This window comes from Cebus imitator, unplaced genomic scaffold (assembly GCF_001604975.1).
Source record: "Cebus imitator isolate Cc_AM_T3 unplaced genomic scaffold, Cebus_imitator-1.0 Scaffold3, whole genome shotgun sequence".
NCBI classification, from domain to species: Eukaryota; Metazoa; Chordata; class Mammalia; order Primates; family Cebidae; genus Cebus; species Cebus imitator.
The window spans coordinates 4,584,402-4,600,892 of record NW_016107318.1 but is presented as its reverse complement, the minus strand read 5'-3'; the positions used below and the strand labels follow the sequence as shown (position 1 = coordinate 4,600,892).

General features: G+C 38.1%; 1 protein-coding gene and 1 long non-coding RNA gene across 9 annotated transcripts in view; one reads left to right on the top strand and one right to left on the bottom strand.

The window, feature by feature from the left end:
- ZZZ3 (zinc finger ZZ-type containing 3) overlaps nt 1–16,491 on the bottom strand; it is a 137,229-nt gene that overhangs the window by 76,303 nt on the left and 44,435 nt on the right. For 7 of the 8 annotated variants that reach the window (XM_017531255.2, XM_017531294.2, XM_017531316.2 and 4 more), the window contains exons 2-4: nt 5,729–5,862; nt 5,590–5,653; nt 3,380–3,535 (exon numbers count right to left, since the gene is read on the bottom strand). Coding sequence is in view for 3 of the 8 variants with exons in the window: in XM_017531316.2 (XP_017386805.1) it covers nt 3,380–3,402 (23 nt within the window). In the remaining 5 variants the exon portion in view is untranslated. The remainder of the gene's footprint in view (nt 1–3,379; nt 3,536–5,589; nt 5,654–5,728; nt 5,863–16,491) is intronic. The other variant, XM_017531285.2, reaches the window with a different exon arrangement.
- Nucleotides 1,135–10,644, top strand: LOC119471753. Its single transcript, XR_005200825.1, has 2 exons — nt 1,135–1,168; nt 10,554–10,644. It is a non-coding gene; the product is annotated as an uncharacterized LOC119471753 (long non-coding RNA).

Here is a 16,491-nt window from a genome sequence, read left to right as displayed (position 1 = left end):
ACTATTTTGGATGAAGTGAACATATTATTAGTAGTACTAAGAACGTGTTTCTTATACATATATTTTTTTACCAAAAAATATCACGTATAAGCTGGGCATGGTGGCTCAAGCCTGTAATCCCAGCACTTTGAGAAACCAAGGTGGGTGGATCACTTGAGCCCAGGAATTTGAGACCAACCTGGGCAACATGGCAAAACCCTGGCTCTACTAAAAATACAAAAAAATTATCCAGGTGTGGTGGCACATGCCTGTAGTCCCAGCTACTAGGGAGGCTGAGTGGGAGGATCACCTGAGCCTGGGAAGTTGAGGCTGCAGTGATGTGACTGCCTGCCCTTCAGCCTGGGTGATGGGAGTGAGGCCCTGTCTCAAAAAATTAAATAAATAAGAATAAAAATAAATCACCTATAGTGAGGACTATCTTATTTCTTCACCATTCCACTGATTAAAATATGAAAACACTGATGAATACAAAAGTTAAAGAAAATATGAAAATTCTGATTAATATAAAAGCTTAAGCTTCTTTCCATTTCTTTTGTGCCCTAAAAATGCTTTTATTTCACTCAATAACTAGAACAAAGCCCTAGTTTTAGGATTCTCAAATTCTGTGCTATTAGGTTGTATTGAAAGAGAACTTGTTTTATAACAAGGATCCCTGTGGTACTTCAGACTCTTACAACTCAATCATGGGCATCTCCTGGAAGCTTGTTAGGAATGCAGAATATGAGGCCCTGCACCAAACCTACCAGTGAATCAGGTTCCTAGGTGACTCATATATGTGTTAGGGTTTAAGAAGCACTGCCTTAGGCTACTGCACTCAGACAGAATTCTAATAAGATAATAGTCATCAAGTTTCAAACTAAATCAGATACCCTTTAATTCCTTATTGGATCCTAATAATAAAAAAATTATAAATAAGGCCAAGGAAGCACCAAATGGAAGACTATTAAAAAATCTTGCCGGCCAGGTATGGTGGCTCACATCTGTAATCCCAGCACTTTGGGAGTCCGAGGTGGGTGGATCACGAGGTCAAGAGATTGAGACCATCCTGGCCAACATGGTGAAACCCCATCTCTATTAAAAATACAAATATTAGCTGGGCGTGGTGGCGTGCGCCTGTAGTCCCAGCTACTCGGGAGGCTGAGGCAGGAGAATTGCTTGAACCTGGGAGGTGGAGGCTGCAGTGAGTCAAGATCATGCCACTGCACTCCAGCCTGGCATCTGGCGACAGAGCAAGACTCTGTCTCAAAAAAAAAAAAAAAAAAACTTGCCTAAAATTAACATGTGATGTGCACTTGAGGTAATAAACTGATTAAAACCATTAAGATTAGAGTTAAACAAAATTTTGTCAATCTTCCCTCTGATGATATTTTTTCTGTTCTAACCTTTTTCTTCGTATCTTTTCAATTTTGGATAGGTATACGTAAAAGCATATACTTTCTATAGTTACCTGATAAACTGAGTGCAAAATTCAGTTAACAAAAAGAGACCACAAATGTCTAGATTAGCCAGGGGTAGGGAAGTGGGGGCACCTACAGTCACAGCTACTCAGGAGGCTGAGACAGGAGGATCACTTGAGCCCAGGAATTTGAGAACTTCCTGAACAACTGTAAGACCCTATCTCTTAGATAAAAAATAAAAAGTCTGTATTATCTCAACCAAGTCTCAACATTGTTTTGTCATGCTTAGCAAAATATTAGACTAAAGCAGTTGTTTTCCTCATTTTAGCTGAATCACAAAAAGCTACTTAAGAATACAATAAAGAAGCTTAGAGTACAAAATTATATTTCTGTCAAATATTAAGGAATAAAAATGAACTTATTTACAAATCATCTCAGGAAATACCCCTGCTTGCTAACAAAATAGATATATGTTGAAAACCTTAGTGAGCATCCATTTGAAGTTAGAAATGCAAACATTCCAGTTTTAGAATTAAGGGGAACCATTAATTAATATGGGCAAAACCCAATCTAACTAACAACTACACTGGAGTTTTTCCTACATGTTATCTACCAACTAATGAATAGTGGTACTTTCTAGAATACAGAGAAAAGAGAATGTGATCAGTAACTAGAATTAACCAGACTCCTTCCCTCTATTCCCCACCTTCATAAATTCTCATCCTATTGGAGGCTATATATCTGAGAAGGGCTAGTCAACCAAATTTCAACTTGTCCATTCATATTAAGTTCCCAATCCTACCTGTAATTTCTCATATCCTACCCACTTATTTGCTGCTGGATTGCCTTCCCATAAATTTGAATCTACTGTTACCCAAATATAACTACATGATTCTGAAAAACACTCTCTGAAGTATTAACAGCTATGTTTCAGGTCATAAATTTCCAGCTCCTGTGATGATACCTGTAGAACTGCATCAATTAGAACTAAAAGGAGTAATAATTATTAAACAAAAAAGGCCCACCTAATGACACACTTCTCCAGCTATTTACTTAAGAGCCAAGAAATTTCAAAAAGATATTTCAAAGGCCTTGCCTATATGCTTTTGTTCCTACTATAATCACCAAAGCAGTAAAGTTGGTTTTGGGAATTGAGGAACTGGCAATCTTCCATCACACCAATGTTCTAGTTGATATTTATTATCATAATATTTAGTTTTATTCAGTGAACAATTTCTAAGAAACTGGTCATGATACTAGTATATAATCAGGTAGACAAACCAAAGGAAAAGGAAAAAAGAGCAAGAACAACTGGAAAATGTAACCAATATGACTCTTTTTCTAGTTGTCTAGAACATAAATTATTTAATAATATTGAGGCCATGTTGTCATATAATTATTTTATGACAAACTACTTCAGCTGTCCAATTAACACCATATCTACGATGTTAAAAGTAGAAGAGTAAAACCTGGGAACTCACTCATGAAATTCAACTTAAGATTCTTAAATAGTCACCTCTTTGAAGTCTGGGGACTCTATTATGTACTATCTTTTTAGACTTCTTATTTCTTTCCCATTAAGAGAAACTGATATATGATAGATGATCTGTAGGTAGGTAGGTAGCAAGTAGGTATATAGGTAAGCAGGCAGGCAGGCAGGCAAACAGACAGACAGACAAAAGTAAATGAAAATGCAGTTTAAAAGACAATCAGGAAAAGGAAAGTCAAGGAATTTCACAATGGCCTCTTGAGTAAAAAATTCCAACATAAGCAGTCACTTCATTTATACTCCTGTTGAGAAAAGAATGGAAAATATTTCATTCCTAACCCATTCCCTATAGCTCCATACTCCTATAAACAGCTGGCCAAACTACAATCTGCCACACAGAAGATGTAGGGACAAATAACAGTGTCCACAACTAAAAAAAACCAAAAATGTCAAACTACAGTTGTCTTCACTACTGCAAAACTAAGCAACTTACCTGTACAACCAAAGATCTATCATTGTGGAAATATAATCTCTTTTCCTTATTTCCTGAAGGAGTTGGAGCTATGATCTAGAATGGAGCTTAAGCATCAGGGTTTCAGACTCACTCAGCTTCAGCCATGGAGAATACTAGAACCTCCTAAATTTGTTTCTTTAAAATAAAATAATAAAAAAAAGAATTAAAGAAGAAAATGAACTTATTACTAATAGATTTACTCCTTCTATAATAAGAAGAAATACAGGTACAGAATCTGTTCATAGTGACATCTTTAGTGCTTCTTGGTAACTTAGTATCAAGGACACTAAGAAACTGATACAGGATTTTTAGAAATCAACAAAAGCAAACCAAAAAGATTCTGAAATATACCAAATCCTTACAACTCAATATTAGTTTGAACCAAGCCCAAATGTGACTCAGTTCTATTCTAGACACTGCTCTAAGGCAGTATTTTTTTGAGGTGATCTAAAGATTGCCCTTGATAACATTTCTCGTAAGAGAATTTATAATATCATCTCTTACTCTTGTCCTAGATGACTTTCCAAATTGTCAGCTTCAAGTATACACAGCCATTTAGGTTATGCATAAAAGAATCACACAAATAATCAACCAAATCTTACCTATAGGATAACCTTGATGCTTATTAAAGTGCTACAAAATTCAACTACAAAAGGACATTTTTATTATTTTTAGTGTGTGTGTGGTTTTTTTTCTTCTGTTGAGACAGAGTCTCACTCTGTTGCCCAGGCTGTAGTGCAGTGGTGTGATCTCAGCTCACTGCATCCTCTGCCTCCTGGGTTCAAGCAATTCTCCTGCCTCAGCCTCCTGAGTAGCTGGGATTACAGGCACATGCCACCACGCCTGGCTACTTTTTGGACTTTCAGTAGAGACCAGGTTTCACCGTGTTAGCCAGGAAAGTCTCAATCTCCTGATCTCGTGATCTGCCTGCCTCGGCCTCAAAAAGTGCTGGGATTACAGGCGTGAGCCACCACACCCGGCCTACATTTTTAACAAGATCAAAACAACAAGGATTTTCCGGTTTTTGTACCCAGTTAGGCAGATAATTCAATTAATCTAATTACATTAGAACAGTTTGGCTAATTAAATTTTTACTTTATAATAATTACAATATCCTTTTCAAAGAATGTACAGGCTGTGCGCAGTGGCTCACACCTGTAATCCCAGCACTTTGGGAGGCCAAGGCAGACCTCCCGAACTCCTGAGGTCAGGAGTTCTAGACCAGCCTGGCCAACATGGTAAAACTCCATCTCTACTAAAAATACAAAAATTAGCCAGGCATGGTGGCATGTGCCTGTAATCCTAGCTACTCTGGAGGCTGAGACGTGAGAATCACTTGAATCTGGGAGGCAGAGGTTGCAGTGAGCCAAGATTGCACCACTGTACTCCAGCCTGGGAAACAAGAGCGAAACTCAGTCTCAAGCAAAAAAAAAGAATGTACAATCTGGCTAAATGGGTTACTATTAAGTGCCCATCTGGAAATAAGGAAAAGGACTAAGAAAAGGACTAGCAGATGTTTATGATGGAAACTGTCACTTTATTATAAGCATAAAACTAGATATTATAATAGTGATACTATTCTGGGGGAAGCATTACAACTTAAAGACTGATATAATTACAAAACCTTGTAACTACAAGGCAGACTAATTGTCTAGTAAAAATAGGTTACTGCTCTAGGCAGCTAGAAAGAGAAAAGGGCTAATAATATCTAATATCTATAGATGCAACCTCTCCCAAACATGCCCTGGAAATGCTTTAAAAAGTACAAGGTAGGAAAATTGTCTAATAATCATTTAATACTACAGTACATTAAGAAATGTTCTTAAGTTAACATGGGGAGAAGCTCAGCGAAAACATGATCCTACAAAAAGTAACCCTTGACTTGAAAATCTACTCTTTTAATAACAGACTCCAACTGACAACTCCTTTGTACCAAACTCTGAAGCCTTTCACAAACATGACAAAACATTATGTTCTACAGTGTGTGATGGTAGTAGCAATCATCAAAAGCAAAGAGCATCTACAACTTAACGTGTATCTCTGAATATACTGGAATGTGGCCATTCCAGCGCTCTATCAAGTTCTAATCAACCACATTTGAATAGAGTTCACTATAGAAATATTATCTACTATGATATCTAGCAGGCAAGAACACCTGCAACTGTTATCTTCATAGAACTGATACTTACAGCTGAGCTCTATCAGCATTAAGATAGACAGGATCCTGCAGAGTGTTTCTTAAAGCCTGATACACTGAAAAAGAAACTTCAGTCAATTACTTCTAACTAAACCTCAATGGCCTTAATTAAGATTACATTATTTTCTTACCTTTTAAAAAGTGTTTCACCTAGTATTTGATCCCCATGCGTCTGTATTTATCTGTCATCACTGTTAATTGTCCATGTTACTTTGAGACTTCAGGTATTATTTATTTATATGGTTGTACTAGAACAACTTGGTATCTGTGAAGGGAAACCATAATATAGTCACTATGGATGTGTTACTGTTTACAAATTTGTGAATAAAAGTGGTAATATTTCCAAACACTTATATAGCATACTTCATTTTCTATTAAACTTCATAAATAATTCCTTACATTTAGCTGCGAAATATGTGTCTTCAACAAACTAAGATGATTGGCTAACACTTGCAAATTCTTTTTAGAGAGTACCCACATACAAGTTTTCCAAACTTAATTCTAAACTTAAATCCTTACAAACTGAAGAGTTCCTCAGGTTCCTTTTCTTACTATCAGAGAGAGAGAGAGAGAGAGAGAGAGAGAGAGAGAGAGAGAGAGAGAGATTGTGTGTGTGTGTGTGTATGTCATTTCCCACAAGTCTAAATAGAAAAGTACTTTTTTGTGTTTTTTATATTTTAGGGAATAAATCTATAATGCTTAAAAATGAAGTAAAAAAAGATAATAACTGCCCTTTAAGTGTCACTTTAAACATCTGATATCTTCTCAAGTAATTTCGGAAGTAAATAGAAAATAAATGTTATTTAAAATAAACTGAGATGTAGCTGTACAAACATTCCTTAAAGGTAAGCTTCATAAAAACAGACTTGGTTGAAGATTACAAGTCTGAGAAATATATCCACGCACACCTACAATGATGACCAAAAGCACTGTGCAGAATTTTAAGTCACTTTAACTAGTTTATCAGTGGAAAAAAATGAGCTATAAAAGAATATTCATTCATACATAAAAAAGAAAGCAGCCTATGAATAGCATTCTAAAATGTTTCACCATGCTGTACCGCTCCACTACACAGTAAAAAGCGTACAAATCTACATGGAAAATACAGATAACCTTGCAGGGCATGGTAGCTCATGCTGTAATCCCAGCACTGTGGGATGTCAAGGCAGGAAGATCCCTTGAGCCCAAGCATTCAAGGCCGGCCTGGGCAACACAGTGAGCCCTCTTCTCTACAAAAAAAATGAACAACATTAGCCAGCTGTGGTTTTACGTGCCTGTAGTCCCAGCTACTTGAAAGGGTGAGGTGAAAGGATCACCTGAGCCCAGGAGATTGAGGCTGCAGTGAGTTGTGACTTGTACCACTGAACTACAGCCTAGGCAACAGAATAAACTCTATCTTAAAAAAAAAAAAAAAAATCTTTTTTAATGAAAATGCATGCATATGCACTTTCTTACACATGCTTTCGGGATAAAACTTGTTATTAGGGTTGTCGACCATTCAGATATTCTCAGTGAGACATTTCATTAACAAAAGAGTGATTAAGAAACTATTATCTATCCTCAAACACAACAATTTTTTATTCATTTGTTTTCAAACATTAAAAGTAACACCATAAAAAAATTAACACTTTGGGATGCCAAAGCAGAAGGATGGCTTGAGCCCAGGAGTTTGAAACCATCTTGGGCAACAAAGTAAGACCTCATCTCTACAAAAAATAGAAAAAGGTAGACACATGTGGCATGTGGTGGTGTGAGCCTGTAATCCCAGCTGCTAGGGAGGATCCACAGAGCTGCAATGAGACGTGATTGCACCACTGTATTCCAGCCTAGGTGACAAAGCAAGACCTTGTCAAAGCAAAAACCAAACTAAAAAAAAAAAAAAAAAGATCTAAATATTTTCTAAGTTTAAAGATTGTCATGACCTCTCTTGTAACAGAAGCAGGGAAATTAAACGAGCCACAAGTCTTATAGCCCCTATATTGTGTTCTTCACTTCACTCACTATACATTTCAAACTGAAGCATTCTGCAAAACTGCTATATGCTTTCTGGAAAAACTACTTGGAATTATAACAACACACAGTAATTTTTTTCATTTGAATTATTTAACTACAGTAACTTACTTCCAGAAGTTTAAAAAACAGCATTTTGTCTTTTTAAAAGTACACCAAATGGAAAACAAACTATATAAGTCGTATTCCTAAGGCCATCTTATCTATTTCTTGAAACAGAGCTTTGCTTGTTTTCATGTATTAATAAAATTCATTGACTACTGAAGCATTCCAAAAGCAAACCCAGAACCAATCTTCACTGAAAAGAATTACTTTTCCTACTTCTTGCAGTCTTAACACTAGTACTACTGTGTTAAATAGATTACATGATCTCAGATTCACAGCACACAGGTAATCACTTCAAAAGACTACAGTAAATCTCACTAGAAGATTCTGACAGCTCTAGTGATATAACCAGGATATAAGCCACACAACTTACTATTAAAATAAAATAATGAAGTTCAAGCTAAGCACAATCTCTAAATTTTCAGCCACGGCAAATTTTTTTTTAGTTTTATAAGAGCTTGGAAAAAATTCAAAAGGAAGGTCATACAACAGAGTCATATTTCTTACTTGATTCTTCAGTTATAAGTGAAAGTACCACATACCGATACTATACTATGATTTTAAATGATTTCATAAGAGACATTTGCCAGGCGCAGTGGCTCATGCCTGTTTCTCGGCACTCTGGGAGGCCGAGGCGGGTGGATTGCCTGAGGTCACGAGTTCGAGACCAGCCTGACCAACATGGTGAAACGCCGTCTCTACTAAACATACAAAAATCAGCCAGGCATGGTGGCAGGTGCCTGTAATCCCAGCTACTTGGGAGACTGAGGCAGGAAAATCACTTGAACCTGGGAGGTGGAGGTTACAGTGAGCTGAGATCACGCCATTGCACTCCAACCTAGCAGACAAGAGCAAGACTGAATCTTAAAAAAAGAAAAAAGTAAAGAAAGAGACATTCAATGTCAGTTGTAAAAAGCATTAAGATAATGGTCAAAGACAAAAACACCTTTCTTTTTTTTGAGATGGAGTTTTGCTCTTGCTGCCCAGGCTGGAGTGCAGTGGTGCAGTCTCAGCTCACTGCAACCTCCATCTCGCGGATTCAAGCGATTCGCCTGCCTCAGCATCCCAGGTAGATGGGATTACAGGCGCCTGTCACCACGTCCAGCTAATTTTTGTATTTTTAGTAGAGATGGGGTTTTGCCATGTTGGACAGGCTGGTCTCGAACTCCTGAACTCAGGTGATCCACCCACCCTGGCCGCCCAAAGTGCTGGGATTACAAGCATAAGCAACTGTGCCCAGCCCAGAAACACCTTTCCTAGACAATTAAACTTTCACAGTCACTTGCTATAAAGAGCAGAACCAAATTTTCATTTGGTACAATAATCAGAGAAGAGTACGTTTTTCTGGCTCCCTAAATTGCTCAGAACCACATGTTCAGTGTCTTAGATGCTTTCTATAGATTTTCAAAGATAAGCCTATTTAACAATCAACAGAAAGACAGTAGGAAGAGTATAGGATTTGGTGGAAGGAGATAGAAGTGTGTTTCTCTATCGTCGATAATCACTTCACCATAAGCAAGTCACTTTGTCTCGCTGTACTTTATTTCTTCATCTACAAAATGAAAGACATAATACCTGCTTACTACCTCTAAGGGCTATTGTGAAGTTCAGAAGAGATCACATCTGTGAAGTACTTCAGGTTACTGGTTCCCGAATTTTAGTGGCTAAATCTAAGAAATGTAAGAAATTCTTGAATCCAAATCACCTCATAAATTCAGATTCAAAAGGCCTCAACACAAATGCATATATTTTCATTTTCAATTAAGCACTTCAGGTCATTCCAATATATGACTGGAATGTATGATTGGAATGACCTGAAGTGCCTAATTGAATATGGGCTCCCAATGATGATCATACTTTGAAAAAACTGCAACAGTTTCTTCTAAAACTTTAGTGTTTGGGCTGGGAGCAATGGCTCATACTGGTAATCTCAGCTCTTTAAGAGGCCAAAGCAGAAAGATCACTTTGAGGACAGGAGTTGAAGACCAGCTTGGGTAACATGGCAATACCCTGTTTCTACAGAGAAAAAAAAATACACACAAAAAAATTAGCAGGGCACGGTGGTATGCACCTGTTGTAGTCCTAGCTACTCAGGAAGCAGGAGGCATGGAGTTTGAGGCCACAGGCTATGGTAAGCTACAATCACACCAATGCACTACAGCCTGGGCAACCAAGTAAGACCCTGTCGCTAAAAAATTAATTACTTAATTAAAATAAATAAAATTTTAGTGTTCATAAGCATTAAATCTAGGTACATTCTAGCTGGGCGCAGTCACACACACCTATAGTCCCAGCTACTTGGGAGGCTAAGGGAGGAGAACTACTTGAGTCCAGGAGTTCTAAGTTGTAGTACCTTATGTCAATCAGGTGTCTGCATTAAGTTCAGCATCAATATGGTGACCTCCGGGGAGCAGGGGACGACTAGGTTGCCTAAGGAAGGGAGAACCGGCCCAGGTTGGAAACAGAACAGGTCCAAACTTCCATGCTAATCAGTAGCGGGACTGCACCTATGAATAGCCACTGCACTCCAATCTGGGCAAAATAGTGAGACTCTGTCTCTTAAAAAAAATAATAAGAAAATGAAACATACTACAGGTTTCTAAACCTAATCCTTAAAAATTCAGATACAGGCCTGGCACAGTGGCTCACACCTAGAATCCCAGCACTGGGAGGCTGAGGCGGGTGAATTACCTGAGGTCAGGAATTCGAGACCAGCATGGCCAACATGATGAAACATTGTCTCTACTAAAAATACAAAAATAGCCAGGTGTGGTGGCACATGCCTGTAATCTCAGCTACTTGGGAGGTTGAGGCAGAAAAAAAATCGCTTGAACCTGGGAGGTGGCGGTTGCAGTGAGCCAAGATCATGCGACTGTACTCTATCTAGCCTGAGAGAGAGAGCGAGACTCTGTCTCAAAAAAAGAAAAAAAAATCAGATTAAATAAACTTGGATTGGAGCACACAATCTTCACTTACCATTATTCAGGAGATTCAGATGTAAATGATTTATAATACACCCTTTTAGAAATCCTACACTAGCTTCTTCCTCCTAAATATTTCTCAAATTGTTCCCACTTCTGTAGTATCATCACCCATGAACAACCTTAGGCCTTCATTCTGTCTCATTTGAACTAACTCAAATGCCTTCTAATTAGTCTCTCTACATTAAGTCTTTTTTGTTTGTTTGAGACAGGATCTCACTCTGTTGCCCAGGCTGGAATGTAGTGGCTTGATCACTGCAGGCTTCGACCTCCGAGACTCAAATGATCTTCCCACCTCAGCCTCCGAAGTAGCTGAGGCTACAGGTTTATGCCACTACGCCCAGCTAATTTTTGTATTTTCTTGTAGAGACACGATTTCACCATGTAGCCCAGGCTAGTCCTGAACTCCTAGGCTCAAGTGATCCTCCCACCTCAGCCTCTCAAAATGCTGGGATTACAGGCATGAGTCACTGCACTCAGCTCTGCTTTAGTTAAATCTTATTCTTTAAAAATGCATGATCTACAGAATATGTCACTTTCCTATCTAAAACTCTTCCAAGAGACTTATACTTCTTGCCAAGATAGAATAACAGGCATGAAACTTATGCTCCCACCTGAAACAACTAAAAATCTGGACCAAAAAATGTATGAAAATTATTTTCAGACATAAGAAACCAGACCACAGAGGACAGTGATCAATGAAAGAGAAAAAATATGAGCTAAAGCCTACAATTGTCCCCAGTTTACTGACTGGAGAATTTCTAAGCTGCAGAGAAAGGAAGGTGATCTCAAGCAAGCTCAGTGGTTTTCTGGAGTTAAGAGAGTGAAGTAAGGAGTTTGGGGGAGGCCAAGGCAGCTACCCCCAGAACATAGTACCAGAGAGGAGAGAGCTGCAGAGAGTAAAAACAAGACCTCAGATAATCTGCAGGGGACCTCCTTAAATCTTGCGCTGAGTACTGATGAGTAAAACAGGGAAAAATACCCACAGGCAAGGGTATGCCAGAAAACATGTAATAACTAAGGGTAGGTGGTATGAAGTTCTTAGTTTATAAGGTTACTAATGTCTGTGGTGTATCTACTTCCACCACAGACAATTTCAAGCTACCAACATACCAGTGAATGAGAATCTAAAAAAAATACATGGCAACACATTACACATTGCATAGTGTTTCTACCATAAGAACACACTGAGGCTGGGCACAGCAACTCACATCTGCAATCCCAGCACTTTGGGAGGCCAAGGCAGGCAGATCACTTGAGGCCAGAGTTCAAGACCAGCCTAGCTAACACGGCGAAAACCCATCTCTACTAAAAATATAAAAATTAACCAGGCATAGTGGTACACACCTGTAGTCCCGGCTAGTCAAGAGGCTGAGGCATGAGAATCGCTCGCACCCAGGAGGTGGAAGTTTCAGTGAGCTATTATCACGCCACTGCACTCCAGCCTGGCCAACAGAAGGAGACTCTGTCTCAGGAAGAACAAACAAACAAAAAAAGACACAATAGATATAAATTACCATGAGTGCACAAAAATAGTAATATAATACAATTATATGAGGTAATGAGTTTTGGGCATTTACTACCTTTGTCTGTAATAAGTGATTTAATTATAAGTTTATATAATTTATATTAAGAATTAAACTATCTCACAAACTTCCCAATATTTTAATAATCAGCTCTCATAAGCCAGCTTGAGCATACTACCACATGTGGCTCACATATAGGAATAATTGGTTCGCCTACTAGCCAGAGTAGAAAATTTCATAATTCATGGGACATGAAGTATAATGCTCTGTACAGCACTGCATCAATAGTGATGCAAAATGAGCTCTGGACTAAAGACAGTTCTGGTCTCACCTAAAAAGATAAAAAGCAAGCCTCAAAAGGATAAAGCCATTTCCAATGAACTCTACTGTGTTCCAGAATATAGCACAAGAATATTTACAGGAAAAAAAAAAAAAACATCTGGCACCAAACAAGGTAAAATTGAGAATGCCTGGAATTACCAAACAGGCCAACTGTGGTGGTTCACACCTGTAATTCCAACACTTTGGGAGGCCAAAGTGGGCAGTTACTTGAGCCCAGGAGTTTGAGACCTGCCTGAGCAACATGGCAACACCCCATTTCTACAAAAATTAGCCAGGTGTGGTGGCTCATGCCTGTAGTCTCAGGTGCTTGGGAGGCCAAGGTAGGAGTTTTGCTTGAACCCAGGACCTTGAGGCTGCAATGAGCCACGGTCATGTCCCTGCACTCCAGCCTGGGTGACAGAGTAAGATTCTGTCTCAAAAAAAAAAAAAAAAAATCATATAAAGAAGCAGGAAAATACCACTTAAAATGAGAAAAAGCAATCAGCAGAAAAAGATCTGTACATGACAGTTACTAGACAAGAATATTAAATCAGTTATTATAACTGTAGTTCACATGCTCAAAAAGGCAGACAGATATATTAACCATGCTAAGTAGAGGTATGGAAGGCTTTTAACCCAAATTGATTCTTCAAGTTAGAAAAATATGATGTTTGGGATAAAAAATATGCTGGGATTAGACACTGGAAAGAAAAGGTCAATCAATCTGATGCCACAGCAATAGAAACCTAACAGAGAGAAACAAGAGCGGAAAAAAAAAAAACCATGAATGAGATGCAGAATACCATCAAGACGCCGAAAACATGGGTAACTGAAGTCCCCAAAAGACTGAAAGAGAGGCAGAAAAAATTTTGGAAGAAATGGCCCCAAATTTTCTAAATATAACGGAAATGACAAATTCATTGATGGAAAAAGTTTAATGGCTGGGCATGGTGGCTGACACCTGTAATCCCAGCACTTTGTGAGGCCAAGGTGGGTGAATCATTTGAGGTCAGGAGTTAGAGACCAGCCTGGCCAACATAGTGAAATCTCCATCTACTAAAAATACAAACATTAGCTGGGCATGGTGGTGTATGCCTGTGGTCCCAACTACTTGGGAGGCTGAGGCACAAGAATAACATGAACACAGGAGGCAGAGGCTGTAGAGAGCCAAGATCACACCACTTCACTCCAGCCTGGGCAACAGAGTGAGACTCCATCTCTAACATAACCAAACTGCTTAAAAATCAATAATAAGAATATCTTAAAAGCAGAGAAAAACAACACATTATAGGCACAGAGAGAAAAGTAAGAATGACAGCAGATTTCTCAGTAGAAACACAAGCCAGAAGACAGTAAGGTATATCTTTGCAGTACTGAAAAAAAGTTGTCAACCAAAAATTCTATACTCAAAAACAATGTGTTTCAAAAAATAAGGTAACATAAAAATTATTTCAAACTTAAAGTAGTAAAAGAACCTATCACAGACAGATATGCATTATAGGAAAGGTTAAAAGAAGTTATTTAGGCAGAAGGAAAAAAACACTAGATGGAAATTTAAATGTATCCAAAGGAATATAAAGCAATGGAAGTGGCAAATATGACCAATATGAAGATAACTATTAAAAAAAAACTTCTTCCAGACCGGCACAGTGGCTCACATCTGTAATCCCAGCACTTTGGGAAGCTAAGGCAGGCAGATCACCTGAGGTCAGGAGTTCAAGGCCAGCCTGACCAACATGGAGAAATCCCATCTCTACTAAACATACAAAATTAGCTGGGCATGGCGGTGCACACCTATAATCTCAGTGGCTAGGGAGGCTGAGGCAGGAGAATCGCTTGAACCCAGGAGGCAGAGGTTGCAGTGAGCCAAGATCACACCACTGCACTCCAGCCTAGGCAACAAGAACGAAACTCCATCTCAAAAAAAATAAAAATAAAAAAACTTTTCCCTTAGTTTTTAAACATATTTTAAAAATAACTGGCTAGCAAAAAAGATACCAATACACTGTATGGTTTATAACATAAATGGGAATAAAATGTAATAGCACAAATGTGGGATAGGGGACATACAATGTAAGATTCTTATGCTACATGTAAAGTGGTATAACAGCACTTCAAAGTACGCTATGATAAATTAGATGTATACTATAAATCTTAAAATCACCACTAAAAAGCAGATGAACAGAGAAAAAGTAATAGTCAATAAGCTCACAAAAGAAACAAAATAAGTACATGTTTAAAACACTCCATGCAAAGGACAGCAGAATAAGAGAAGAAAGGGAACAAAGGGCACATAGAAGAAATAGCCTATAGCAAGGTGATAGATTTAAACTTAACTTTATCAAAAATCACTTTAGGACAGCCATTTCAACTATAAATAGTCTAAAAACAGTTTCAAGCAGTTTAGTAATTTGGAAACAATTACTTGGAAAGAATAACAATAAATGAACATTAAAATATTCAAGTCATATAAATTGTGACCACAATGAAATTAAATCAGAAATCAGTAATAAAAAACATATCTCAAAAATCATCAAATACCTGGAAATAAATAACATGCTTCTAAATGACTCATTAAATCAAAGAAGAAATCAAAGGGAATTAATGCAGCATATCAAAATCTCTGGGGAGCAGTAAAAGCAGTATTTACAGAGAAATCTAAAGCAATAAACATGTATAAGAAAAAAAGGTCTCAATGATGTCAGCTGCTACCTTAAGAATCTAGAAAAAGAGGATACTATAATCCACAGAAAAAGAAGAAAAAATAATAATGAGCAAAAATCAGTGAAACAGAAAACTAAAAAGCAATAGAGAAAAATCAATGACCCAAAAGGTAATTTCTTAAGAAAAATCAATAAAATTGATAATCTCTAACTCACCAGAAACAAAATGCAAATTATCAATATTAAGAAAAACGAGATGTTACTATAGATTTTACACATATTTTAAAAGATGGTTCTATATTTTCCCAACAAAGTTACCAAAACAATTCAATGAGGAAATAATAATCTTTCCAACAAATGCTGGTAGGACAACTGGCTATCCACGTACAAAAGACATTGGACCCTTATGCCATACACAAAAATTAACTCAGGATGAATCAAAGACCTAAATGTAAGCACTAAAATGATAATGTTCTTGCTGGGCATGGTTGCTCACACCTGTAAACCCAGACTTTAGGAGGCTGAAGCAGGAGAATAGCTTGGGCCCCAGGAGTTCGTGACCAGCCTGGGCAACATAGCGAGACACCATCTCTACAAAAAATAAACAACATTAGTTGCGCATAGTGGTGTGTGCCTGTGATCCCAGCTACTTGGGAGACTGAGGTAGGAAAATCACTTGAGCACAGGAGGTTGTAATGAATCAAGATCATACCACTGCACTCCAGCCTCGGTGACAAGAGAGAGAATTTGTCTTTAAAAATAAAAAATAAAAACCATTCGTAGCTGAAAACATAGGTGCAAATCTTTGTGACCTTGGATTAAACAAGTTTCTTACATATGATGCTAAAAGCATGACCAACAAGGACAAATGTGTGAGTCCACTTACTATATGAGTTTACCTAAAATTGTCAAATTAATGAAAACAAAAAGCAGAATGGTTGCCAGGGACTGAGGGAGGGGGAAACGTCCAGTCATTGCTTAATGAGTACAGAGTTAGTTATGCAAGATGAAAAACAATCTGAAGACGGACCATGGTGATGGTTACACACAATGTGAGCCCGTAATGCCACTAAACTATAAACTTTAAAAATGGTTAAAATGGGCCGGGCGCGGTGGCTCAAGCCTGTAATCCCAGCACTTTGGGAGGCCGAGGTGGGTGGATCACGAGGTCAACAGATTGAGACCATCCTGGTCAACATGGTGAAACCCCGTCTCTACTAAAACTACAAAAAAAAAAAAAATTAGCTGGGCATGGTGGCGCGTGCCTGTAATCCCAGCTACTCAGGAG